The sequence below is a fragment of the Mesoplodon densirostris genome, chromosome 17 (genome assembly GCF_025265405.1).
Source record: "Mesoplodon densirostris isolate mMesDen1 chromosome 17, mMesDen1 primary haplotype, whole genome shotgun sequence".
In the NCBI taxonomy this organism is placed as follows: domain Eukaryota; kingdom Metazoa; phylum Chordata; class Mammalia; order Artiodactyla; family Ziphiidae; genus Mesoplodon; species Mesoplodon densirostris.
In genome coordinates, this window is record NC_082677.1 from 69549066 (window position 1) to 69575303 (window position 26238).

Below are 26238 nucleotides of genomic sequence, written 5' to 3' on the forward strand. Positions count from 1 at the left end.
TATGGTCACCTTATCTTTGATAAAGGAGGCAGGAATGTACAGTGGAGAAAGGACAGCTTCTTCAATAAGTGGTGTTGGGAAAACTGGACAGGGACATGTAAAAGTATGAGATTAGATCATTCCTTGACACCATACACAAAAATAAGCTCAAAATGGATTAAAGAACTAAATGTAAGGCCAGAAACTATCAAACTCTTAGAGGAAAACATAGGCAGAACACTCTATGACATAAATCACAGCAAGATCCTTTTGGACCCACCTCCTAGAGAAATGGAAATAAAACCAAAGATAAACAAATGGGACCTAATGAAACTTCAAAGCTTTTGCACAGCAAAGGAAACCATAAACAAGACCAAAAGACAACCCTCAGAGTGGGAGAAAATATTTGCAAATGAAGCAACTGACAAAGGATTAATCTCCAAAATTTATAAGCAGCTCATGCAGCTCAATAGCAAAAAAACAAACAACCCAATCCAAAAATGGGCAGAAGACTTAAATAGGCATTTCTCCAAAGAAGATATACAGACTGCCAACAAACACATGAAAGAATGCTCAACATCATTAATCATTAGAGAAGTGCAAATCAAAACTACAATGAGGGCTTCCCTGGTGGCGCAGTAGTTGAGAGTCCGCCTGTCGATGCAGGGGACACGGGTTCGTGCCCCGGTCTGGGAAGATCCCACATGCCGCGGAGCGGCTGGGCCCGTGAGACATGGCCGCTGAGCCTGAGCGTCCGGAGCCTGTGCTCCGCAACGGGAGAGGCCACAACAGTGAGACGCCCATGTACGGCAAAGAAAAAAAAAAAAAAAAACTACAATGAGATATCATCTCACACCAGTCAGAATGGCCATCATCAATAAATGTAGAAACAATAAATGCTGGAGAGGGTGTGGAGAAAAGGGAACACTCTTGCACTGCTGGTGGGAATGTGAAGTGGTACAGCCACTATGGAGAACAGTATGGAGGTTCCTTAAAAAACTAAAAATAGAACTACCATATGACCCAGCAATCCCACTACTAGGCATATACCCTGAGAAAACCATAATTCAAAAAGAGACATGTACTAAAATGTTCATTGCAGCTCTATTTACAATAGCCCGGAGATGGAAACAACCTAAGTGTCCATCATCGGATGAATGGATAAAGAAGATGTGGCACATATATACAATGGAATATTACTCAGCCATAAAAAGAAACGAAACTGAGCTATTTGTAATGAGGTGGATAGACCTAGAGTCTGTCATACAGAGTGAAGTAAGTCAGAAAGAGAAAGACAAATACCGTATGCTAACACATATATATGGAATTTAAGAAAAAAAAATGTCATGAAGAACCTAGGGGTAAAACAGGAATAAAGACATAGACCTACTTGAGAATGGACTTGAGGATATGGGGAGGGGGAAGGGTAAGCTGTGACAAAGTGAAAGAGAGGCATGGACATATATACACTAACAAACGTAAGGTAGATAGATAGTGGGAAGCAGCCACATAGCACAGGGAGATCAGCTCGGTGCTTTGTGACCGCCTGGAGGGGTGGGATAGGGAGGGTGGGAGGGAGATGCAAGAGGGAGGGGATATGGGAACAGATGTATATGTATGACTGATTCACTTTGTTATAAAGCAGAAAATAATTAAAGGAAAAGAAAATGAATACACACTGACATATAATTATACACTGAAATAAATTTGTTTATTAAAAAAAAAAAGAAAAATGGAGCTGGAGGAATCAGGCTCCCTGACTTCAGACTATACTACAAAGCTACAGTAATCAAGCAGTATGGTACTGGCACAAAAACAGAAAGATAAATCAATAGAACAGGAGAGAAAGCCCAGAGATAAACCCACGCACATATGGTCACCTTATCTTTGATAAAGGAGGCAGGAATGTACAGTGGAGAAAGGACAGTCTCTTCAATACGTGGTGCTGGGAAAACTGGACAGGGACATGTAAAAGTATGAGATTAGATCACTCCCTAACACCATACACAAAAATAAGCTCAAAATGGATTAAAGACCTAAATGTAAGGCCAGACACTATCAAACTCTTAGAGGAAAACACAGGAAGAACACTCTATGACATAAATCACAGCAAGATCCTTTTGGACCCACCTCCTAGAGAAATGGAAATAAAGACAAAAATAAACACATGGGACCTAATGAAACTTCAAAGCTTTTGCACAGCAAAGGAAACCATAAACAAGACCAAAAGACAACCCTCAGAATGGGAGAAAATATTTGTAAATGAAGCAACTGACAAAGGATTAATCTCCAAAATTTATAAGCAGCTCATGCAGCTCAATAACAAAAAAACAAACAACCCAATCCAAAAATGGGCAGAAGACCTAAATAGACATTTCTCCACAGAAGATATACAGACTGCCAACAAACACATGAAAGGATGCTCAACATCTTTACTCATTAGAGAAATGCAAATCAAAACTACAATGAGATATCATCTCACACCAGTCAGAATGGCCATCATCAAAAAATCTAGAAACAATAAATGCTGGAGAGGGTGTGGAAAAAAGGGAACACTCTTGCACTGCTGGTGGGAATGTGAATTGGTACAGCCACTATGGAGAACAGTATGGAGGTTCCTTAAAAAACCACAAACAGAACTACCATATGACCCAGCAATCCCACTACTGGGCATATACCCTGAGAAAACCATAATTGAAAAAGAGACATGTACCAAAATGTTCATAGCAGCCCTATTTACAATAGCCCGGAGATGGAAACAACCTAAGTGTCCATCATCGGATGAATGGGTAAAGAAGATGTGGCACATATATACAATGAAATATTACTCAGCCATAAAAAGAAACGAAATTGAGCTATTTGTAATGAGGTGGATGGACCTAGAGTCTGTCATACAGAGTGAAGTAAGTCAGAAAGAGAAAGACAAATACTGTATGCTGACACATATATATGGAATTTAAGAAAAAAATGTCATCAAGAACATAAGGGTAAGACAGGAATAAAGACACAGACCTACTAGAGCATGGACTTGAGGATATGGGGAGGGGGAAGGGTAAGCTGTGACAAAGTGAAAGAGCGGCATGGACATATATACACTACCAAACGTAAGGTAGATAGCTAGTGGGAAGCAGCCGCATAGCACAGGGAGATCAGCTTGGTGCTTTGTGACCACCTGGAGGGGTGGGATAGGGAGGGTGGGAGGGAGACGCAAGAGGGAGGGGATATGGGAACATATGTATATGTATAACTGATTCATTTTGTTATAAAGCAGAAACTAATACACCATTGTTAAGCAATTATACTCCAATAAAGATGTAAAAAAAAAAAAAGAGAAAAGCCTACATTTTAGGGTAGTGGTTTTCAACATACTTTTGGGTTGAAATAATGATCATGGATGTGGACTCTCCAATATCCTTTCTACCTCAAATGATTAGGCTTGGTCTAACAATGCTCAGACCAGCAGCATCAGGGTCACTTGGGAAATGATCAGAAATGCAAAATCTCAGGCCCCGCCCTAGACCTACTGAATCAGACACCTGGGGATGGGGCCCAGAAATCTGAGTTTTAACAGGCTCTCCAGGTGATTCTGATGCCCCTTAAGTTTTGTTTAATGGTAAGGCAGCCTAAAGTCATCAAGTGAAACTCATATAAGCTAAGTCAGAGATTCTGATAGCTGTTTGTTCAGGGAACATAGATTATCTTGTACTTTACTGGAAGAATGACCCTACTTTTAAATAATGCTTCATCATAAACAATGAAGATAATATATGAAATCATCAAAATATACCCCATCACAAAAATCATTTTTTCTAAATGCTTTTTTATACAGGAAAATCTCATTGATTTGGATTCTGCTAATTAGAATTTGGATTAGTTTAGGCTAAACTACTGATTGCCTTTTTTCATAGAGAACACAAAATTATTAGGTGAATATTTAAAATATGTTAAATACTTTTTCAACTTCTCTCAACTGTTAAGAGAATTTATTAACATCTAATATACAGGCTGTATACATATCTTTCTTACCAACTGTGATGGTTAATTTTGTGTGTCAACTTGACTGGGCTGAGGGATGTCCAGAAAGCCAGTAAAACACTCTTTCTGAGTGTCTGTGAGGATGTTTCCAGAGGAGATAAGCATTTGAATCAGTAGACTGAGTAAAGAAGATATGCCCTCACCAGCTGAGTGGGCATCATCCAATCCATTAAGGGCCTGAACAGAACAAAAAGACGGAGGAAGAGCAAACTCTCCCTCTCTCTTCTTGAGATGGGACATCCATCTTCTCCTGCCCTCAGACATCAGAGCCCCTGGTTCTTGGGCCTTTGGACTCTGAGACACCAGTGCTGCACACCCCCTCCCCGCAGGGCTTCTGCCTTGGACTGAATTATATCACTTGCTTTCTTGGTTCTCCAGCTTTCAGAGGGCACATCATGGGACTTCTCAGCCTCCATAACCATGTGACCCAATTCCTATAAATCTCCTTTTATATTTATCTATCTATCTATTAATATATCTTCCATTGGTTCTATTTCTCTGGAGAACCCTAATACACCTACCCATTATCTTTAGTATCGTGTCACCTTTGGTAACACCGTTTTTCCTTACTACTAGAGCAAAATTGGGAGTTGCAGTAATGATCATGGATGTGGACTCTTCAACATTCATTCTACCCCAAATGATTAGGCTAAATCTAACATGGTAGTTAGATTAGGAATGGGCATGAACTAATCCCAGCATAAGACAAAGATTTTTAACTGGGAAAAGTTGCCTTGCTCCCAGGAAAGACAGAGAAAAAAATGGCCTCTTACTTCCTCTGGACATTGCTGGTCTGATTTTGAAACTCTTGTGGCCATCTTTCTGTTCACCTTAAGGTAAAATCGACATGAGGAAAGGCAGAGGGAGAGTTACAGGACCTTAATGAAGTTGTTGAGCCACTGTATCAACCAATTTTGAAGGAAATCCTACCTCAGGATTTCCTATTATATGATTATTATAAATTCTCTTCTTGGTATGTCAGTTTGAATCATGGTTTTCTGTTACTTGAGAATTAAAATAGTCTAACTGATACAGGCAGGATGCATAAGCATTCTAGGGAATCCAGGTGACTCTAACAAGTTATAGCAGTGTCCAGACATAATTAGGATAAAATTTCCTCAGGACAGGAGTATTATTCACTTAGGAAAGTGAACAGTGAAAATATGAGACATATACAGAGTTAGTTTTTTGCACATTTCAGGGAAAATATAGAAAAAAGCTGAAATGCAAGACCAATATTTCAACAATATTATGATTTTAAACATAATAAAACAATGCTAGATGTATGTTGAACCAACCTTGCATTCTTGAGGATAATCCCACTTGGTCAGAGTATATAATCCTTTTAATATGCTGCTGAACTTGGTTTGCTAGTATTTTGTTGAGGGTTCTACATCTATATTCATAAGGGATATTGGTCTGATACCTAACTTGTATACCTTATATAACTATTTGTCTTTCCTGCTCTGGAGAGCTTCCAGACCACATATTCTCCTGGGTATCCTTCTAACTCACTGGTAGCTCTTTGTCAGTCTTCTTTGCTGGTTCCTCCTCTTCTTCCTGCCCTCTTTGAAGCTCCCCAGGGCTCAGCCCCTGCTCCTCTTATCCCCTTACAGTCCATTTGTAATCTCACCCTCTCTGTGGCTTTTAATACTGCCTATGTGCCAAGAACCCCCAAACTCACTGTCTCTACCAGACATCTCTCCAAGGCTACTTACTATCTCTATTGGATGCCCAATCAATCTAAGACTCAACAGTTGCAAAACAAAATTCCTCATCTCCCCATCAAAACCTGCTCCACCCACAGCTTTCATCATCTCAGTTGATGACAACTGCACCTTTCCTACTTGCTCAGGTAAAAATCTTGGAGTCATCTTTGCCTCCTTTCTCTCAGATCCACACATCCCATTGATTCTACTTTTCGAAGTATATCCTAACCACTTCTTACCACCTCCACTGCTACCACTGTGGTTTAAGTTACCTTTATCTCTCACTTGGATTACTTGCAAAAGCCTGCTGTCTGCCTAGACCCTTGACCCAGTATAGTCTACTCTCAACACTGCAGGCAGAATAATCCTTTAAAAATATAAGACAGAACACATCATTCTCCCGCATAAAACTCTACAATGATCCCCTGTTGTCACTCAGAGTAAAAGCCACTGTCTTTAAGATGGCCTGCAGAGTCCAACCATGATCTGGTCACCTATTCTCTAACCTCTCTAATACTCTTCTACCATTTCTGTTTGGTTAACTCCCCATCGCTTCAAGGCTTTAGTCAAATCCCACCACATATATTGCACCTACCTCTCTTCTCCTACTTCTGGCACACTGATTCCTCTTACCCTACACTATCTTTTGTTTTACCATATCACATATAATTATCACCACCTCCCATATAATTTATTTATCATGTTGTCATTTACTATCAGACTCCCCTCTGTCTAAAACATAAGGTGGGAAGCAATGTCTGTTTTTTTCACCGCTGTATCTCAAGGACCTGCAGCACATTGTAGGCCCTCAGTAATATTTGCTGAGTGGCCATTTTCACCTCTAGCTTTCTGATGGCTAACGCTTGTCCACAGCAAGCTGATCCAGATATACAACCCAACCCGTTCTTCAGGTTCAATGAAGGGGGAAAAATACACATACACAAACCACCCCTACCTGTGGCTAACTTTAACGAAAAGCTAGAGGCAGATATAGAAGGGAGTTAACTACAGCAATACAAACAACTCCCACTTAACCGTTAGGCATGTCTGTCTATTTTTAAAATGTCCTTTGGCCTCTCCCCACCAGGGAATCTCAACTGGCCTTTTTAAAAAGAACTCCCCATATTTCTAGGAAAAGACTGACAGCTCTATAGCCATGGCAACAAGTAAGTACTAGAAGTGGTTGTAAATCAATTAAATCAATCAATGGCGTAGAGTCATAGCATAATCCTAGAGTCATAGTAACAAACACCAAATCTGCTTTTAAACAATTTTGTCTATCAATGGTAACTCGCTTCAGGAAATACACTTCTGAAGCCAACCAGTGACAGCTTTAATCTTTGAAACTCAGGCAATTGATGGCAGACTTTCCCAGGAACACACGTATAAGGCTGAGGTCAACCCTGAAACAAACCATTTCCCAAAACTCAATGGATATAAGATCAGCGGTTTGCACTGCTCACTGAGACTCTGCCTGGCCAGCACGGCTCTCCCTGACTCCAGGTACTGAGTGGTGGGCTCATCCTCTGACATCCTTGGTGCCATTCAGTCCTGAGCCTCACATGCTTCCCCCGCTCCTCCCCGCTCTCTGCCCACCCCTCCCCTTTCTCTTCTCTCTCATCTCATAAGCAAGACGAAACCCACTCAGTCTCTGATGCAGTGCAACTTTAACCATTTTTATGCTTGAGTTTCTACCAATATTTAAGCCCTTTTATCTCAAAATAATTTAAGATGCTCTCCCAAATATAATTCTACCCCAAAAAGGAATTCTGGTGCCACAGTAAAATATTTTTGCTTTGTTACACCTATCATTTTAACGAATCTTCAAGACAGTCCTAAGAGGTAATTCTTCTAACTGCTATTTTGAAAGTAAGGAAAAGGAGTGAGTTTAAGTCATTTGCCCAAGGCCATGCCATCATTTAGAGGCAGAACTATGACATACACCTAGACCTTTTAAATTTAAAATGTGTTTTTTCACTACAATGTACTGCCACCATGGAAGCCATATCTCTTTCCTAACCCTTTTCCCTCAACACCCCCCCCCCCAATCTCTTCTTCTCAATTACTTTTCCCTAAAGCCTATTAAAATTATTTAATTGCGACTAAGCAGGAATGGAATAATGGCACAGAGGGATGGGGAAACTCTCAGATTATCTTGATCCTGGTGCTAAAAATCCTTTTCTCCCCACTTCCTCTTGTGGCTTCCTCTCTTGCCTGTCAATCCTCTAGTTACATGAGAATCTTCAATCACAGTGCACACCTAAACCTTGTACACCTCAAACACCAACTCCTGGTCTGTCCAGTTGACTTCTGGATGATCGTTTATGGTGGATGCACTTCTGAGGTGTCCCGCTTTGCTCTGGCATTCCTGTTCCCAACCAACCCTTACTGGGATTCCACCTCCCCATACTTCCAGATACTGTTACTGCTTCTCAGGACACCCACTTTATAACTAGAGTTGCTAGTACTCAATATAAAAATAGAGCAACCAGGTTAAATGAAGAAAGCCCCTTTACAACTGACAACTGAAAGAAATTAATTTTCAGATGCATACTCCACACAGCTAGCTACCAGTGATCTAGCTGAAACACAAAACTGTGTCACTCCTACGCTTAACTACCTTCAGTGGCTACTCACTATCAGAATAAACTCCAAGCTTCTTAACAGGGTATAGAAAGTCCCCCGTGATCTGACTCCTGCATATTTTTTCACCTTCATCTCCCACTACTCCCTGACTCGTCCTTAGCATTCTAGCAACTCTGAAATCATCATAATTTATTGCACATACCCTGTTCCTTATTTCCTTGCCTCTGCTCATGGCTTATAATTGCCTTTCTTATCCTCCTAACCCACTGTCTTTTTCTGACTAATTTTCACTTATCCTTTAAAATTCAGCTCCAGTATAACCTTCTTCATGAAGCCAGCCCAACACCCCTATGTTGGCTTAGGTACCTCCTAGATGTTCTCATAGTACTCCTATCACTGTGCTACTGTAGTGCAAGCAATCATCTCTATATCTATGTCTCCTCCACAAGAATATAAGCTTCCGGAGAAGAGATACCATCTTATTAATTGTATCCCAGTATAAAACCCAATGTCCATTGTATAGGGATATCTAATGATTGCTGAACAGACTTCGATGAAAACAATTAAGATATTGATAGCAACAAGAGTAGTGATGTCTGTATTTAATCTCTAGCACTCAGGCATCCTTAGGATGCTGATGATATAAACTCATTTCATGTCACTCTTGCAGCACTTAGCTCAGGATCTGCTTGGTTCACAGGAGGTGCTAAATGAATATTTTTCAACTGAATTTTCAGAACTGGTGATTATTACTTCTTCATGTGTATTGGAGAGAGAGGATGGGGTAGGGAAGCAAGCCACTTAACCTCTCTAAGCTTTATTTTCCTCATTTGTAAAAACGGTAATGAGTCTACCTACCTAAAAGGATAATTTCAACAATACATAAAAAGCCATTTGACACAGCTTGGAACAGAGCAACCATTTAAAAAATCAGAGTTCAACTGAATTATGATGTTGAACAGCTGTCATCCTCTATACAAATGGGAAAACCCTTTTCTGTAATTCAGATGTAATTTTGAGTAGAACAAAACCAACCTGTTTCATCTAATTTCAAAATACATCACTTACCTTTCTTCTGAAGATGAATGAATTGACCAGTTACCTAGAGATAAATGGGAATAAAAAATGTCAGAGCACCAAAAGGAGAAGCTCAGGCTGAACAAGTTTTATATTAAAATATTAAATTGTAGGATACTTACCAAATTTCATGCTTTTAAGGCAACTGTCTTCTTTCTGTTTCAAGGGAGACAATAAAATATTAGAGTAATCCAAATGAACTTCCACAATTTTATAAGTTATTCTTATGTGTTACTTTGAAAAATCGGGGAAAAGGAAATCAAGCATTTGTTCTTACCTTGTGGGCATCTGTATTATCCTTTTCTGAAGGAAGTGCAGGCTTCTTCTGAAAGGCTGTACAAATCTTTATGAGTATGATCTCAAAGATAATTCCCAGAAAAATTATAAATAAGATTGCCATCCAGTTATTTTGAGAAATCCAGGACTCTAGAAGGTCCCATGTCAAAAATGCATTATTTTCCATTTTTTAAGAAATAAAATTACTTTGACATTTTTATGTTATATGTGAAATAGACTGATGTCTTCATTCCAAAGTCCTCGATTCTGGATGCCCCCAAACACAGAAAGGTGGTAGGCCCATCTCATAACCACGTGCAATGCTCTGCCAGAAAAAAAATGTCCAGTGGTGCCCAGTGCCTTGTCAAGTGCAGCAGTGATTGCTCTGGGTCTAAGAAAAGTGAGGTACATGTCATAATGGGTATTTAACTGAGCTCACATCAACTTGATTTTTTAGCAAAACAGAACACCTCATTTTATATTTCTTTTTGTTAGAGGGGTCTCTCAGCCGTGTTCCTCTTCGACAATCTACTGTGATGCTGAAAACCCAAGTTAGAATTTGGTAGATTTTGGAATGGTCTCCTGGTGAATTTCCTCTTCACCCTGTTTCTGTTGATTCCAAGGAGCAGCTACTTGTGATGCTTGCTGATGTCAGAATTAGGGTGGGGCAGAACCAGATCTAAGCACTGCTCGCCTTCCCTCAAAGTCTAGAGAGTAGTTTAGTCACAAGTATACAAAAAAGTCTGGACTATTAATGAAAATATTAATACTACCTTGGATTTAGAGCACTTTCCCTTTGAAGACGTAATGAATTAATTCTTCCTCTGTCTTCACTTATTCAAGGTCGGTTGAGGAAAGAAGTATAATTCTTTACACCAGAGTTAACTGTTCAGGCCTCTTCTGTCACATAACTTTAACTGAGTGCAAGAAAGATTTATTGAGCTCTTACTTCCCTTGAGAATTAGAAATAATGAGATCAATGACGCATCCTAGGAGTTTACACTCTCCCAGTCTACTGGACCATAGCTGACAGGTATTTATGATCTTAATTTAGTTATCTGTGATCATGGGGTTTGTCTTTGCAAAGTATAGCTCTCCGGAATGCATGGTAGGCATTCCTTAGTTCTAGAAGAAACTTCAACAATTCCTCTGGCTTTTCTAGGGTAAGGTCCACCCTCCTCTCTGACTCCCCATCCATATACACGATCAGGGTGATTTTATTTCTGCTGGGGTTTTCTATAATATTTAATGCAGCTGGCAAAATACTCAATTTCTCTTGCCTTGATGGCAGACGTTCTCTAATTCATTTAATGTTAACTATCTTAAAGGGGGTTGAGCGTTTTAACATTAAGGAACTCTCTAGTTCCTTAGATCTTTTAGGGCTTGATGACACTGAATCCCTAATTAGTATACCACGAATAGCTCTTATAAGAACTGAAAAGGAGCTTCTGTGTACCACTCCCGCTGATGCTTAAGTCTGCAGAGAGGTAAAGAAGAGTATCCCCATCCCCTCCAGGGCTTTGTCATTTTTGTTATTTAAGTACTTGACAACTAATAAAAGTACAATTACCTATTTTTCAGCATAGACACTCTGTCCTTTGCACTAGAAACTTCTTCTTATGTCAATCTCAAGTGAGCAGCAAAAAAAAGTAAATGCTATGTTTATTTTTAAAAGTCACGAAGACAATAAAAAATAACAGCAGAGAAATCCCATTACTAACAGTAATATAGATACAGAAAGAACACACCCAGAAAAAATCTCTATTTAAGTTTAAAAAAATATATCTACCAATGCCACACTCTTTGAACTATTTGGACATTGTGAACCAGGTTTTTGTTCTTTACATGTAAAGAGGAAGTCCCAGTAATAAGTGTATAAAATAGCAATATAAAACCAAGGATATTAATATCTTAGTTCAATACAAGGATTTATTGAATAATGAATGACTAAGGCACTGAGCAAGTAACACCAAGTGCTTTATGGATACAAAGATGAGTAAAACCATTCCCTGACCCAAAGCAGTATGTAATTAGTTGTATAGAGCAAATATGTCAATAATCTCTGAAAAGGCAGAGTGTGAATAGCAACAGAGAAGATATTATGTGGCTTTGAAGGAGAGATGGTTGGGGTAATTCAAGAAAAGCTGTGAAGTGGGAAAGAGAATTTAAGGGCCTTGAAGGATGAGTATGATTTGGTAACAGACAAAGACTAACAAAGAAAAAAGTTTCAGGAAGAGAAGACAAAGACTTGTTCATAAACTTTGTGTATCCAGGTTAGCTGGAGTACTGTGTACAGGTTCAGAGTATGGGGGAGAGAAAATAAGGTTAAAATGTTGATAAGGCCTATCGTGGAGAGCCTTGAACTAAGGTCTTTAATCTTAATAGTCACCCTTGGAGATCCTCCAACAGTTTTTGAGTTAGAGGTATCAAATGGTTTATTGAACCAAGGAGAAAATAAAATAGGAAAATGAATTAGGCTACTATAATTCATTTTACAGTATGGGGATAGAATCAGACTTTGATACTGAAAACACAGGATTTGGCAACTAAAAGGAAGCAAATGGATTCAGAAGTGGTGTAGAAAAGCTAATGGTGAAGGAGAAAGTATTTAAAGATAATCCCAAAGCTGGTTTGTCAAGGACTAGCTTCCTCAACCTAGGCATTACTGGCATTTTGGACCGGCTGCATCTTCGTAATGGCTGGTTGTCCTGTACACTGCAGGTATTAGCATATGACTTTCTCCTACCTATGAGAGGCCAGTAGCAGCCCCACCCCAGCCGTGACAACCAAAAATGTCTCCAGACCTTGTCAAATGTCCGCTAGAGAACAAAATCACTCCCAGTTGAGAACTACTGATTTAGGTGAATGGTTGTGCCATTTATCAGGGCCTACCAGAGCCAGCGCCAGGATAGCTCTTTGACCATAATCTCAAACTTGAAGGAGCTGCACCCTTTCCCTGCAAGATGTGTCAATTCTGTGCAGAAGAGCAGATGGGACCTTTTCACAAATTTTTATTTTGGCCTTACACGTATCACTCATATCTTTCTCTCGCAGTTGTATGTTCCCCACCCATGCCTAGGTACACAGTTCTCAAATGACAAGTTACTTCATCAGTCAAGAACAGTAGTTTCTCATAGATGACGCAGGGTAAAATCAACTTTAAATGACCTTCTACGACATCCCTATATTTATAGTAGTATCTTTGGTCATCCATATTATGCCTATAGTTTAATTTGAAAACTTGAATATTATAATTACATGGCAGGTTAGTAACCTTTTAAATCGATTTCTTCATTGTACTTTTATATTATAGTCTGCTTTATAGTAAGTTTTCCTTTGTATCTTCCTTTTTAGTTTCACTTCTGGTTTACAGTATTAATATTTTCCAATTGATTTACACTTTAGACCATTATTTGTCAGCTCTGGTTAAATATTTTTTATAATATTTTGATCACTCTTGTTTTAAAAGTTAAGAATTATATACTATTTAAGTTAGGGCCTTGTTCAAGAAATTCAGTCAAAAAGTGAATAACTATTGTACACTGAGTGACATGGAAATTTCGATTTTGTAGTTGTACGTGATTTCATTCTATAATACACACAATTTAGATACCGTTATCTAGGTTTTCGTTCTTTATGCACTATTTAGAAAAATTAACAAGTAATTAAAATCCATTAACCTCACCAGGGCAGGAGGAGTGAGGGATCTCAAAAATCTGCAAGCTTCCCAGGCCACCCTGGCTGTCTGAAGGGCCTAACTTTAGGGCAGTAGAGAAACCAGGGAAGGGCGTTAATTTCCTACTATAGAAAACCACTGCTCACTACAAACTTTATATATATATATCATCAGCCTCATCACATTTTCGTGTTCTTTATAGGAAATATAGAACCTATGTTTTTAATATATAACTCAATACCATTCAAGTCTAGTCCAAGTGATACCCGCACTTCTCAAGGCAAAATTAAGTGCCCTAACTCTGCCTAGATACAGCACAGAGGTTAGTCCCACTATTTACTCCTTATTTCATTCTTCCCTTGATCAGAGAGCTTTAGACATCAAGTTCCCCCACTACACCAAACTCCAAGTGTTTACTCATCACTGCAAACCTAATGAGGCTTTGCCTATAACAGACCTTCAGTAAACATTTAATGAATGAAAGTTGTTACTTTATTCTAAAAACAATGTTCAGAGTCCCCATATTTGAAAATGTATCTTCATCTATCCCTTGAGATTTATTAAAAGATTAGGTTAATAGATGTATACATTCTATAAAACTGACTAAATTTACTAAAGTTGGTTTCCTTTCATAAAGATGACACTGCTCTGCAAAATTAAGAGTACGTTCTCAGTTGCGCAGCAATAAGACAAAAGTTCTGTTGTAACAAAATTCAATGTTTAATTTTTCAAAACTTAACTATATTAAAGAAAATAAATTATATTTAGACCACCTTCAATATTTGTACATCAACTTTATACAACTATAACAGTGCTTTCAAAAGACACTTTGTAAAGGGCATTAATTTCACAATTAAAATGTGTTTAAAAAATGGGGGAACATTAATAAAGAACATTAAATTAGTCTGAAATATATCTGATAATGCTTAGAGGTATGTTGTTCTTTAACAAATTAACTGTATTTGTATTCAAAATAACATAGCTTGTAACTACAGACAATTACTTCTTGTCCATTTCAGTGATTTCCTGGATCCAAAACAAAATCTGTGTATTTATTTCTTTGAAAACATCATTTGTTGACCGTCCTTTCACTGCCATGCAATGACTTGCTTTCTCAATCCAGTGGATTTTATTAGGAGCTTGCATTTTCTGTGCCACTTTCTCCAACAAGTTCTAAAGGGAAAAAAGAAGATGATACTAGACTAATGTTCTACTGGTGTTCAGTAAAGATTTCCTCTCTCCCACCGCACCTATACTGGCATCCATTCACTAAATATTAAAACCTAGTCTACAGCTAACTTTTGAGGCAATGGAACGTGCAAGAAGTGGCAGTCCATGTTTTTCAGATACAGCAACACAACAGAACAGATTCAGCATTCATTACTGATGCTAAAAAATCATTAAGTAAACTAGAGCCAAAAAAATTCTCTTAAAAAATGTTTTCCCCAAGGAAATTATTTATATGCTCTGGGAAATACCCTAAAACTTAGTAATATGTACAAGTTACTTTTTTTTCAAGAGTCAATTTTATAACAAATTGAAGAGATCTGCTTAAATGTTGAAATGATAAACCAAACGTAGTCTAGTAATCCGAAATTCACAAGATTCAGATATTAATCCTTCATTTTCTACGTGAGAGTTAATCCATTTACCAACACTCTTTACAGGGGGATGAATATTGTCAGTATGCTTATATTTTTAGGTTCTCCAAAGCAACAGGGTTAACTAAGGAAAAAAACTAGCATTAGTAAAATCAGCATCTTTTAAAAAATAATTTATTTATTTATTTATTTTTGGCCACAGCACGTGGGATCTTAGTTCCCCAACCAGGGATCAAACCCGCACCCCCTGCATTGGAAGCGCAGAGTCTTAACCACTGGACCACCGGGGAAGTCCCTAAAATCAGCATCTTTTTAAAGAGACTGAATGTTGCAGGTAATATCTTGTTCCCAAGATGTTTCTTTCATTCTTTCTCTCTCATTCACACAAATATCAAGTTATAATTCACCTTTTCACACATTTCATCTGCTGAGCCTGACACAAACAGTACAGGATCTTTTATACGAAAGAGATCTTCGTCTCTAAGTTTATGCTGCTGCTTTGGACGGTGCAGTGGATAGGAAATACAAATGAGACCTCGAACAAAACCATCAGCATCATCTGGCTCAATATGACACATTACAGAAGCAGCTGCTCTTGAGCCCATTGAACGACCTAAAACCAATTAAAATTAAGTTCAGTTTGAAATATAAACATTCACATAAAGTAGTGGTGATGATAATGTGGCAAATCAGATTTCATTCACTGTTCATCCATCATATTGCTGATAACTACAACAGGTGCCAATTAAAAAGCTGCAGTACCCATAGACTTGTGAAGAGCTAAAAACTGATCTTAAGTCAAATCTTAAAAAAAAAAAAAAGAATTATTTTCTAAAAGAATACTTGAAGTGGTGAAGACAATCCTTGTGAAGGAATCATTTGAGAGGGGGTGATTCAGGGATATAAATAAAAGGAGACCTCTTCAGGTTATAACACATATATATGAGGTTTAAATTAGATGTAAATATTAAAGTATCTTGGTGTAACACCAGGAAGTGACTTACCGAAACAAAACAAAAAATCCTTAAGTCTCTTCCTGTCATTAATTTTAATTCTCGATTACCTATTCCTATATTAATGAGTAGATTTTAGAAAAAGTATTCACAAGTATTGAAAACTTACCTCCAAGGAAAACACCTGCAAGTTTGTATTCTCCTGAGGTCTTTAGGTAATTCTAGAAAAATAATCGACCAAAAAATTATCAATTCTTCTCCCATGAAATATTCCACTGGAAAACCAACATATATTTTCTCATCATTACTGGAATGTATGAAAATTTTTGCAAAAACAATCAAGAAATTTCAAGGGATTCTTCTTGGAAGAGGTAATCAATTCTTTGCTCTGTGGTCATGCCTTCACTGTCAAATCATAAACTGGGTAATACAGGCAAATAAGTGAAAAAAAAAAAACACTGTCTAAAACAAATTCAAGTACTAAGATATTTTTAAAGAACAAATCGTGGAGGGGAAAAAAAGCCAGTAAAAGCTTCCAACTAATACAAAATGTGATAATACTAACATCTAATTTAAAGCTCTGAAAAACTCAGTAAGCTTTAAGTAATCTGGATTAAAAGAAATTTCAGATTTGTTTTATCCAGGGGTTTTATAGTTTCTAATACAGAAATCATATATTATTTGTACATTCATAGTATACAAGGCAAAATACCTAGAACTATATATCCTAAATTTCAATATGGAAATTACATCATAAGTAGATTCTTTGGCAATATCAGGAAGAAACATTTATGATGTAAGCACTCATCCCCATGGAAACTAACTGATGGCAAAAAAGAGAAATCTGACCGTTACACAGTCACACACTGCTGAGTTTCTAAGAATACTCATTAAAGGATTTTTAAATTAAACTAAATGACTGCTAATAAAATTTGTCTTAAATTTATTATGAGTTTTAAAAACAGAATTCTGTTACAAGTAAATATAAAGAAATTTTCTTACCAAAACTGATTTATATGCCTTAATTCTATGTACAATATTAAGGCCTTTACAGGTAAATCTCAGGCTAAAAAAACCATGAGATGCAAGATGGGATGCCAGTGACATCAAATGAGGAAGATTCATATCTCCTGATGCTCCATGTGTAAGAATTATTCCATATGTTAAGCTCTTGTTAGGTACCAAACAAACAGCATCTAGTAATTTATTTCCAAAAGGTATTTTTAATTTAACCTGGAATTCAAGAGAATAAATGGATCAAAAATTACTTCCTTGCCTATTCAGACAAATGAATAACTATATATGTTTGTTCTGCAAGACCCATGATTCAAGTCACAGCCTCCAAATAAAAAGCAATGATATTAATAATAACTAATATTTAAGAAATACTTATTGTGTCAGGTACTATTATAACTGCTTTATATGTATTAAATCATTTAACATTCCTAAGAATTCCGAGGCAAGTACTGTTACTATCTCCATTTTATAGCTGAGAAAACTGAGGCACAGTAGCTTACATAATGTGCCCAAGGTTATATATCCAATTAGCTAGGATCCAGACTCAGGCAGTCTGCTCCAAAGTCCTCATTCTTAACCACTAATGCTATGATGTCTCTCACAGTACAAGATGAAAATAAGAAAATTACTCTGGAGCCATATGACTACAAAAAAAAAAAGGAACCTTGAAGATGCAGAATGTATGAAAATATGTATTACCTCTGTATGACTCATTTTCACTGTTGAATAACAAACTTAAAGTGCATTACATCTGAGAAGCAAAGGACATCTCCCTGAAAAGAAGATTCTGTTGTGAAAGGTGGGTTGGCAGACACAAGAACTATGAATGAACACACTCAGTAGCTAAAGTAAACATTTAGAACTACTTCTCTAAGAACTGATGTCTTTACAAGCACATTATTTATTTTCATTCCTATGGTCACTCAGAGTTGGTTATAGGACCAGGTGTGGGGCTGGCAGATGTTATTTAAGATAAAGCCAATGTGATATCTTCACATGGATGCCTTAAGAAGATTCATATCAAAGTAGGATGCTGTATCTTGGTAATGCTGTAAAAAAATATATATATATATGTATTTTTTCCCTAAGCATCTTTATTCTCAACCATCTTCAACTTAATTTCACAGCATCTTTCTATTAACCCATTTCCTTTGTCTTTATCATTCCCAGCTCTTCCTCCGACCCTGCAATGGAAGTACACATCCACACCCTTTGTCCTGAGACTCTGCAGAGCCTCCCAGTAGGCAGAGTGTAAATCTCCACCCTATTGCCTTTGGGCTTGGCTATGTGACTTGCTTTAATCAACAGAATAGATTTCAATCTGCCACTTCTGAGCTGAGGCATGGCAAATTTCCAGAAGTGCTCTTGAACTCTTGCCTTCAGCCCTGAGAAAAACATGCTTCATGTATTTTTGCTTTTTTTAGCCTGGGTGCCAGAATGAAGACACATGGAGCAGACCAGAACCCAAAACTAAAGTCTGGAGTCCAGCCTAGTCCAACCAACATCTAAACCACTGAAGAACCATGAAGTGTCTATCTGAAGAACCAAGAGCATGAAATGCTGGGAGCCAGAGATTTCGGGGTTGTTATGCAGCATTCCTTCCTATAGTAAGAGATCTTTTATTGTTCAGGATATCATCAACATTAGAATCTCCATTATTCATCTTTTTTCCCATTAACATTTACTAATTCATTCACTGAATAGATAATAACATGGTCCAAAGTTAAAAAGTTACAAAAATATACAGTGGAAAGTCTCTCCCTCATTTCACTTTTGCCTTACCATCCAGATCCCCTCTTCAAAGGCAACCAATATTCTGCTTTCAGATATTTTATATATATACCTACAGTCACACACATCTTTTTCTTTCTATAAACTGGTGACCTACTTTTCTGAACCCCCCCCAATATGTATCTTGGTGATTACTCATTTCCTTATACAACGAGCTCCTTTCATTGTTTTTTATGGCTATAGAATATTTCAAGGAAGGGTTGTACATAATCTATTTTCCCAACCATCTATTAATGAAAATGAGATTGTTTCCAATCTTTTGCTAAAACCATATTGCAATGAGTGGCACTGTACTTAACATTATTTTCACGTGTGTAGACATATCTGTAAGAAAAATTCCTGTGTCAAAGGGTGTATTCACTTACAATTATTTTTTAAGAAATATGTTTCATTTTTGAATAGGTAATATACACACATGGTACACAATTTTAAAACAGTTAACAGTAGTTAAGTCTCCTCCCATTTCTCCCCCGGCCACAATGTTCCTTTCCCTTCCCAGAAGCAACCACTGTGACTAACTTACTGTGTATATCTTTCCCTTTGTGTGTGTGTGTGTGTGTGTGCGTGCACGTGCGTGTGTGTGCGCATGTAGAATTCTCATATTTGAGCCTGAAGGGTTATCAGACTGGCTGCAGAAAGTTCTGGGGTTTAAACGGGGGGATAATGGACTTCAATCTTCATTGTCCCTGTTTTCATAAAGGGAGCCTCGTAACTGTGCCTGGGGTCCCCTGGTTCAAAGATCCTGCTTTGGGGCTTCCCTGGTGGCGCAGTGGTTGAGAGTCTGCCTGCTAATGCAGGGACATGGGTTCGGGCCCTGGTCTGGGAGGATCCCACACGCGGAGCAACTAAGCCCGTGAGCCACAACTACTGAGCCTGCGCATCTGGAGCTTGTGCTCCACAACAAGAGAGGCTGCCATAGTGAGAGGCCTGCGCACCGCGATGAAGACTGGCCCCCACTCGCCGCAACTAGAGAAAGCCCTCGCACAGAAACAAAGACCGAACACAGCAAAAATTAATTAATTAATTAATAAACTCCTACCCACAACAACAACAACAAAAAAAATGCTTTAAAAAAAAAAAGATCCTGCTTTATGTTCTCAAGAGACCAGCCTCCAGTCTTCTAATGGGAGAGAAGCAGAATCCAACGATGTGACACGGGGAGAGAGCGCTAGCGGTCTACCTACTTCTCCGGCGCGCTTCACCGAGGTACAGCCCTCCACATCCATCCCCAGCGCCATTCCTTTCGCTGCCACCACCTGCACATTTCGAAGACTCTGTTTCTGATGTAGAACTGTTGCCCCAGAACTCCCTGCTGCTGGTTTAGAATTAAGCTGATCTGCTAAGGCTTGGGCTTTCTGGAGCCCAGTATCTTATTGCTGTTGTTTCCTGTCACATTTTCTTCATCCTTGTGGGTGTGCGTTCTTTTGAAAATCCCTCTGCTGTTCTTATAGTGAGATTTCAGGAGGGAGGAAAATGAGGTCCACACGTATGCAACCCACCCTCTTAACCTAGAGGGCTCTGCTATCGGTCTGCCGGCCGTGGGCGTTTGGGCTTTTTGCGCTACCGCTGCCCCTTTTCTGGAAAACGCCCCTCCCTTCCAGACTTCACAGTGCACGCACAGTCTGTCCTCCCGCAACGGTGCGCGCGAGCTGGGCTACTCGGGAAACAGCGAAACGGCTGCAGGTTGTAACCCCAACCTGGCCTAGACCGTCCAGGCTGTGAGCATGCCGGGCTCTGGGGGGGTCAGACGGGGCAGCGTCTCAGCTACAAAGGCGGCCGACACCACCAACCAACCTCGGGGAGGCTGCGAAGGTTCATCGCATGGAGTCGCGTGCCCACGTCGCGAGCGTTTTCACGCCCACGAGGCGACGGCGATCACATCTGATGCCGGGGGTCAGATGCCACCCCTCCTGTAACAGTCCACGGGAAAAACGCCTGCGCCTCATCCACCGGGTCAAAGCGGGACGCTGGAAATCGCGGGGCTAGACGCCAGCCTTGAGAGTTCAAGTCCTCCGGGGGCTGGGGGGGGGGGAGGTCGATAACCTGACCGCGTCAACAACGAGGGGTCCGAGAGCCGACACTCCCGGAGCTCGGGACGCAAAGGCGCCCGACGACCGTCCGATTCCGCCCGCCGGCGCCGGGGCCCCGGCGACCCTCCCCGCTCGGAGGCCGTCGGTGCCCGGCTCGCGAGACCCAGGCCGGAGCCGCTCGGCTCTCCCCGGCCGCACCGTCCCCTCACGCCGCCTCCCGACCGGCCGGCCGGCCGGCCGGAGCCCCAGCGGCCGCGGCCCGCGGGACTGAACCCACGCCTCACGCCTCACGGAGCCGCCCAACAGCCCCTGAGGGGTGACGGCCGCGAGCCCGAGACGCCTCAGGCGGGGCCGCGGGAAGCCCCCGGGGCCCTCGGAAGCCGTCCGATATCTGTCGGCCCCAACCGCCGCCGCCACCGCCGCCGCCGCCGCCGCCGCCGCACTTACCGGGGACGGGAAAGTGGCCGGGAGAACCTAACCGCCCACACTCTCTTCAGGGAGCGAACTTCCACACTCGAACTCGAAGGGACCGCCTCGCCGCACCCGCCAGTGCGTCCCGCTACGGCGCACGCGCGCGCAGGCCCCACCCCCACACGGGCGCGCGAGCCGGCGCGCGGGGCACGCTGGGAGCGGGAGTTTTCCCGCCGCTACCGGCGGGGACGCGGTGGCGGTGGCGTCCACTCTCCGACGCGGGGGGCGCTGACGTGCCGCCACCTGTCGCTGCCTCAGCCCCGACTGCGTCCACTCAGGACCCTTCCCCGTCCCAGCCACTCCATTCCAGCAGTTTCACGGGCCAAAAAACGCGAGGTCAGCTCTGATTGTTCTCTTTTTCACACACCCCGCAGTCAATCCAGCGACCCCGCTTGTTCGACTGGCAAATAGTACAGAATCCAACCACTTCTCACGCTAACACCAGACCCGCCCGAGCCCCACCACCGTCTTTGCCCGGATTATTGAAGGAGTCGGCCAAAGGGCCTCTCGTTCCCACGCCCGCCCGCCACCTTTCCGCTACTTATCGACGCAGTGGGCAGCTGGACCCCGTTGAAAGGTGCACCTTCATCTCAACGCTTTTTGCAAAGGCTTTCCGTCTCGCCCGTAATCAGAGCTAAAGGCCTTGCAGAGACCAAGGTTTCATACGATCGGTCGCTTCCCCTCTTACCCGTTTCCTACTCATCTCGTTTCCCGGCTCCTTCAGCTCTAGACGCCCGGACCACTTCACTCCCCTCACACCCAAACCTACCAGGCGAGGCCTTACGACAGGGCTTCTGTCCTGGTCTTCCCTCCTCTCGCAGAGATCTAGTGGCTACCGTTGCAACTCCTTGGGGTCTTCGCTCAACTTGCCATTTTCTCAGTGAGGCCTTTTCTAAGCGGCCTTTCCTTCCACCAAAGACCTTCCACATATCATCCTTCCACCCCGGTCACCGAACAGGCTGTGAATTTGTCTCCTTCCCGGACCGAAGGCAGGGGTCTTTATTGTTGTTATTTCGTCTTGAATCTCCCGCGTATGGAAGAATTCCTGGCAAATCAGTAAGTCTCGGATGAATGAATCTTCCCCAAGCCCAGGGCAGTTAGGAACCACCCTCTTTTCTGTCGCAGCACAAGTAAGGAGACACAATGCAGAAAACCACTGATGGTCATTTATCTCAAGCGTTTTCGCGCATTACAGAGGCTTAATGAACGTTTCTCTACGTGTCTCCTAATTTTCTAGCTCAGATTTTAAAAAACGGCTTTATCTGCGTGCCTTTCAGTGGTTTTTGGTAAATTTATAACCATTGGCAGCTATCACCATAATCTAAGAACATTTACATCACCCCCAAAAGAATACTGTGCTCATTGCCTTCTACCCTTAAACCCAGACTACCACTAACCTCCTTTCTGTCTGTAGATTTTCCTTTTCTGGGCACTTCCTACAATATGTGGTCTTTTTATGGCTAGCTTCTTTCACTCAGAATCATGTTTTCAAGATTCATCCATACTGTAGCATGTAATAGTACTTTATTCCCTCTTATAACTCATTTCTTTTTATTGCTGACTAGTATTCAGTTTTAGGGGTAAACCACATTTTGTTTATCCATTTGCCAGTCGATGGGTATTTGGATTCTTTCCACTATTTGACTATTATGAATAACACTGTTATAACACTCAGGGAGAGAGAAGGCAGTGTGAGGACAGACGCAGTGAGAGATTTGAAGACACTAAGCTGCTGGCTGGGAAGATGCAGGAAGGGGCCACAAGACAAGAAATGTAAGAAATGCGCTCCTAGAAGCCAGAAAAGGCATCCTGCCCTCAGCCTCAGGAGGCACCCAGCCCCATGAACACCTTGACATTATCCCAGAAACACTGAGTTCAGACTCTAAAATCCAGAACTATAAGAGAATAAATTTGTGTTGTTTTAAACCACTAAATTTGTGGTACTTTGTCACAGCAGCAATAGGAGAGTAATACAAAACATTATTTGTGGACACCAAAACTTCAATTTCAGATGAGTTTCACATGTCATCATCATCATCATCATTATTATTATTCTTTTGATTTTTTTCAACCATTTAAAAATGTTAAAATCATTCTTAGCTTTCAGGCTGTACAAAAACAAGGGGTGGGCCAGATTTAGTCAAATATTAGCACAATTAATCCATCCATGGATTAAAAGAATAATACGTAATTAGATGTTTAGAGTTTTTATAATGGAGTTTTTACAATGTTTCAAAATTAGAGCACTATTAATGTAATTCATTATGAATCTAACAAAAACAAATCAAACTAAAACTCGAACATTTAAATAGATGCCTAAAAAGCAGTTAATAAGATTTTAATGCTCTTCTTTTTAATAAGTTAGTAATTGGAAATTTTGTATTTTAATAGCAGTTGTTTATCATAAACCATAACAAACATTTTGCTTAACAGTGAAAAATCAGTAGCATCTTTGGTCATCCAGTCTAAAGTAGTCACCACCACCCAGCCCACTTTCTCTCTGTAATAACTGGTTTTATTTATCAGTCCTTAATTGTCCTGCTTATTTATTTATTTTTACTGGTTTATTTCATTCTTCTTTCAGAAGAGATAGTGACTGTTCCCTGTTGTATGCCCAGAACCTAATACAATGCCTGGCACATATTAGGTGCTTAATAAATACTTGTTGAATAAAATCCATTTGTGATGGTTACTTTTATGTGTGAACTTGTTTGGGCCACGGGGCCCAGTTATGTGGCCAGATATTACTCTGGATTTTCTGTGTGCTGTGGGATGAGATTAGCACTGAAATCAGTGGACTCTGAGTCAAGCAGGTTGCCCTCCACAATGTGTTGAAGGACTGAAGAGAACAAAGGACTGACGTCCCCAGTGTGAGAGGGAATTCTGCCAGCAGACAGCCTTCCGCTTTCAACTGCAACATAGTTCTTTCCTAGGATTCCAGCCTGACGGCCTTCAGACTTGAACTGCAGATTGTGGACTTGCCAGCCTTCATAATCAGGCGTGAGCCAGTCCTTAAATCTCTCTGTATACACACAACCTAATGGTTGTTTCTCTGGAGGACCCTGACAAATGCACCACTGAAGTCTGAAACAAGGTAAGAATGTTTGTTATCACCACAATTATTCAGCATTGTGCTAGAAGTCCCACTCAATGCGATAAGGCTGGAAAATAAGTAAAATCATAAATATGGTAAAGAAGATACACTGTCATTATTTTCAGATATGATTCTTTGAGAAAATCAAGTGAAGTTTATTAGATCTGATAAAATAGTGCAGTATGTAGCTGGGTACAGGACAGAAAAATCTACAGTTTTCTTAAACACATTAAATAACTAGCTAGAAAAATATAATTTTTTTAAAAAGCCTAAGCAAAATAGAAACAATTGTAGAAACTACCCAAGAAAAAACATAATGTAAAACATTCAAGATCTTATATGAAAAAACATAAAATTTTACTTAAGAGCCACCCCCCTCCCCAAAAAAGACCTGAATAAATGGAAATATTCACCACTTTCCTGATAGGAAAACACAATAGACATTTTAGTTTCATCAACTATTCAAATTAATGAAATTTCACTTGGAATTTTTACAGTGATTTTAAAGTTCAACTAGAAGAATAGACACAAAAAAATTTGAGAACAATCTTTAGAAGAACAGTAAGAAGGGATCTTTACTGATATCAAAAGATCCTAAAAATTTACAGGATCATATTTTAAAATAATTTGGAAAATGTTTTTTATATTTCAAGGTGAGAAGGTCTTTCTATATAAGATGCAAAGCCAAGAAATTATAAAGTAACAATGGACAGATCTGACCACATAAAAATTAAGAACATCTATATTTATATAGGCATTGTGAGCAAAGTCAAAGGACAAAAAAGACTGGGAGACATTTGCAGCAAACATAATAGAAAGCGTTGATGTCCATAATATATAAAGAGTTGAAAAAAGTCAGTAAGAAAAAATTTTAAAAATTGAAAATTTGACAAGGCCGAAAAGTCAAAGACAAGGGAAAAAAAGATAGTCAATTTCATAAATAACCAGGGAAATATTTTTAAAAACAATTTTTGTATTCAAATTGACAAAAATGAAAAAAAGGAATAATACCTAGTGTTGCTGACTATATAGAAAAATGGGATTTTAAAACCCTAGTAATGGGAGAATAGTTTGTATAGTCTCTCTCTGTTTTGCTTTATCTATAAACATTTAAGTTACCCATTGCTTCAGTAATTCACTCTGAGAAATTTATCCCATCGTACTACCAGCAGGCGGCCTTCTCTTTAGGAGAGCTGAAAATTAGAAACAATCCTTCCTACCTAGTAGAAAGGATGAAGAAGATAAATTATTGTGATCTGGGTCCTTGATGGACCTAACCTCCAAGTTTATGGATCCAAAAAATGTCTGAATATCTACTTTTTAACAGGTGTTCTACTGAGAAGAAGGTAGGGATTGGAAGAAGTTGATTTTTTGTTATTATGAGCATGTATTACTTGGGAAATTTTATTAAAAATAAAATTTCATTTTGAAATAATTATATATTCATGGGAAGTTAAAAAAGTATCAAAACCAGGAGCTTGACATTATACAATTCACAGAGCTTATTCAGATTTCAACAACTATATATGCATTCAGGTGCACATGTGTGTATGTGTGTGTGTGTGTAGCTCTATGTAGCTTTATCATATGTGTATATTTATGTAACCAGCTCTCTAATGAAGATATAGGACTGATCTGTAATCACAAGCAACCCTTACACCACACCTTTACAGCCACATCCTCTCTTCATATCCAAAATATTCTTCTTAAGAAAAATGTAAGATTATGGAAAGAGCCATGATTTATTGCTGAGTGAAAAATTGTTACAGAAAAATGTTTTTGGGGAGGGAAAAATTTATGTACGTTTATATGAGCATATGAAGCTTTCAATTCAATTTCTTATACCCTAATTCAAATGTTCAAACTGAAAATCTGGTTCTCTAAACCAAACTTTGAAACACACTGACAGAGGAGACTTGTCAAGTTAATCGTCCATCAATAGG

At 39.8% G+C, this 26238-nt stretch overlaps 2 protein-coding genes across 4 annotated transcripts in view; both read right to left on the reverse strand.

The window, feature by feature from the left end:
• Window positions 1-9849, reverse strand: part of CCDC168 (coiled-coil domain containing 168) — a 38406-nt gene extending 28557 nt beyond the window's left edge. The window contains exons 1-3 of the mRNA XM_060079783.1: window positions 9664-9849; window positions 9509-9542; window positions 9378-9411 (exon numbers count right to left, since the gene is read on the reverse strand). Coding sequence (XP_059935766.1) covers window positions 9378-9411; window positions 9509-9542; window positions 9664-9849 — 254 coding nt within the window. The remainder of the gene's footprint in view (window positions 1-9377; window positions 9412-9508; window positions 9543-9663) is intronic.
• A 4238-nt stretch (window positions 9850-14087) lies between these two features.
• TEX30 (testis expressed 30) lies at window positions 14088-21288 on the reverse strand. Of its 3 annotated transcripts, none has more exons than XM_060079964.1 (6): window positions 21178-21288; window positions 17609-17682; window positions 16895-17125; window positions 16062-16113; window positions 15347-15552; window positions 14088-14511 (listed from the first exon to the last, which is right to left on the reverse strand). In XM_060079964.1, exons 2-6 carry the CDS (start codon window positions 17621-17623, stop codon window positions 14338-14340), a joined length of 678 nt encoding a protein of 225 aa, XP_059935947.1. In that variant the 5' UTR covers window positions 17624-17682; window positions 21178-21288; the 3' UTR covers window positions 14088-14337. The 3 variants fall into 3 exon arrangements, with proteins under 3 accessions (XP_059935947.1, XP_059935948.1, XP_059935949.1); XM_060079965.1 differs by having other exon boundaries at window positions 17609-17696; XM_060079966.1 differs by lacking the exon at window positions 17609-17682.
• Window positions 21289-26238: the final 4950 nt, after the last annotated feature.

What these genes read in the sequence shown, in the direction of transcription:
- TEX30 (XM_060079964.1), bottom strand. An exon ending in TGCAGGTGTTTTCCTTGGAG is followed by an intron (nt 15,553 to 16,061) that starts GTAAGTTTTCAA and finishes AATTGGTTTTAG; the next exon opens with GTCGTTCAATGGGCTCAAGA. An exon ending in CAGATGAAATGTGTGAAAAG is followed by an intron (nt 14,512 to 15,346) that starts GTGAATTATAAC and finishes TTTTCCCTTTAG; the next exon opens with AACTTGTTGGAGAAAGTGGC.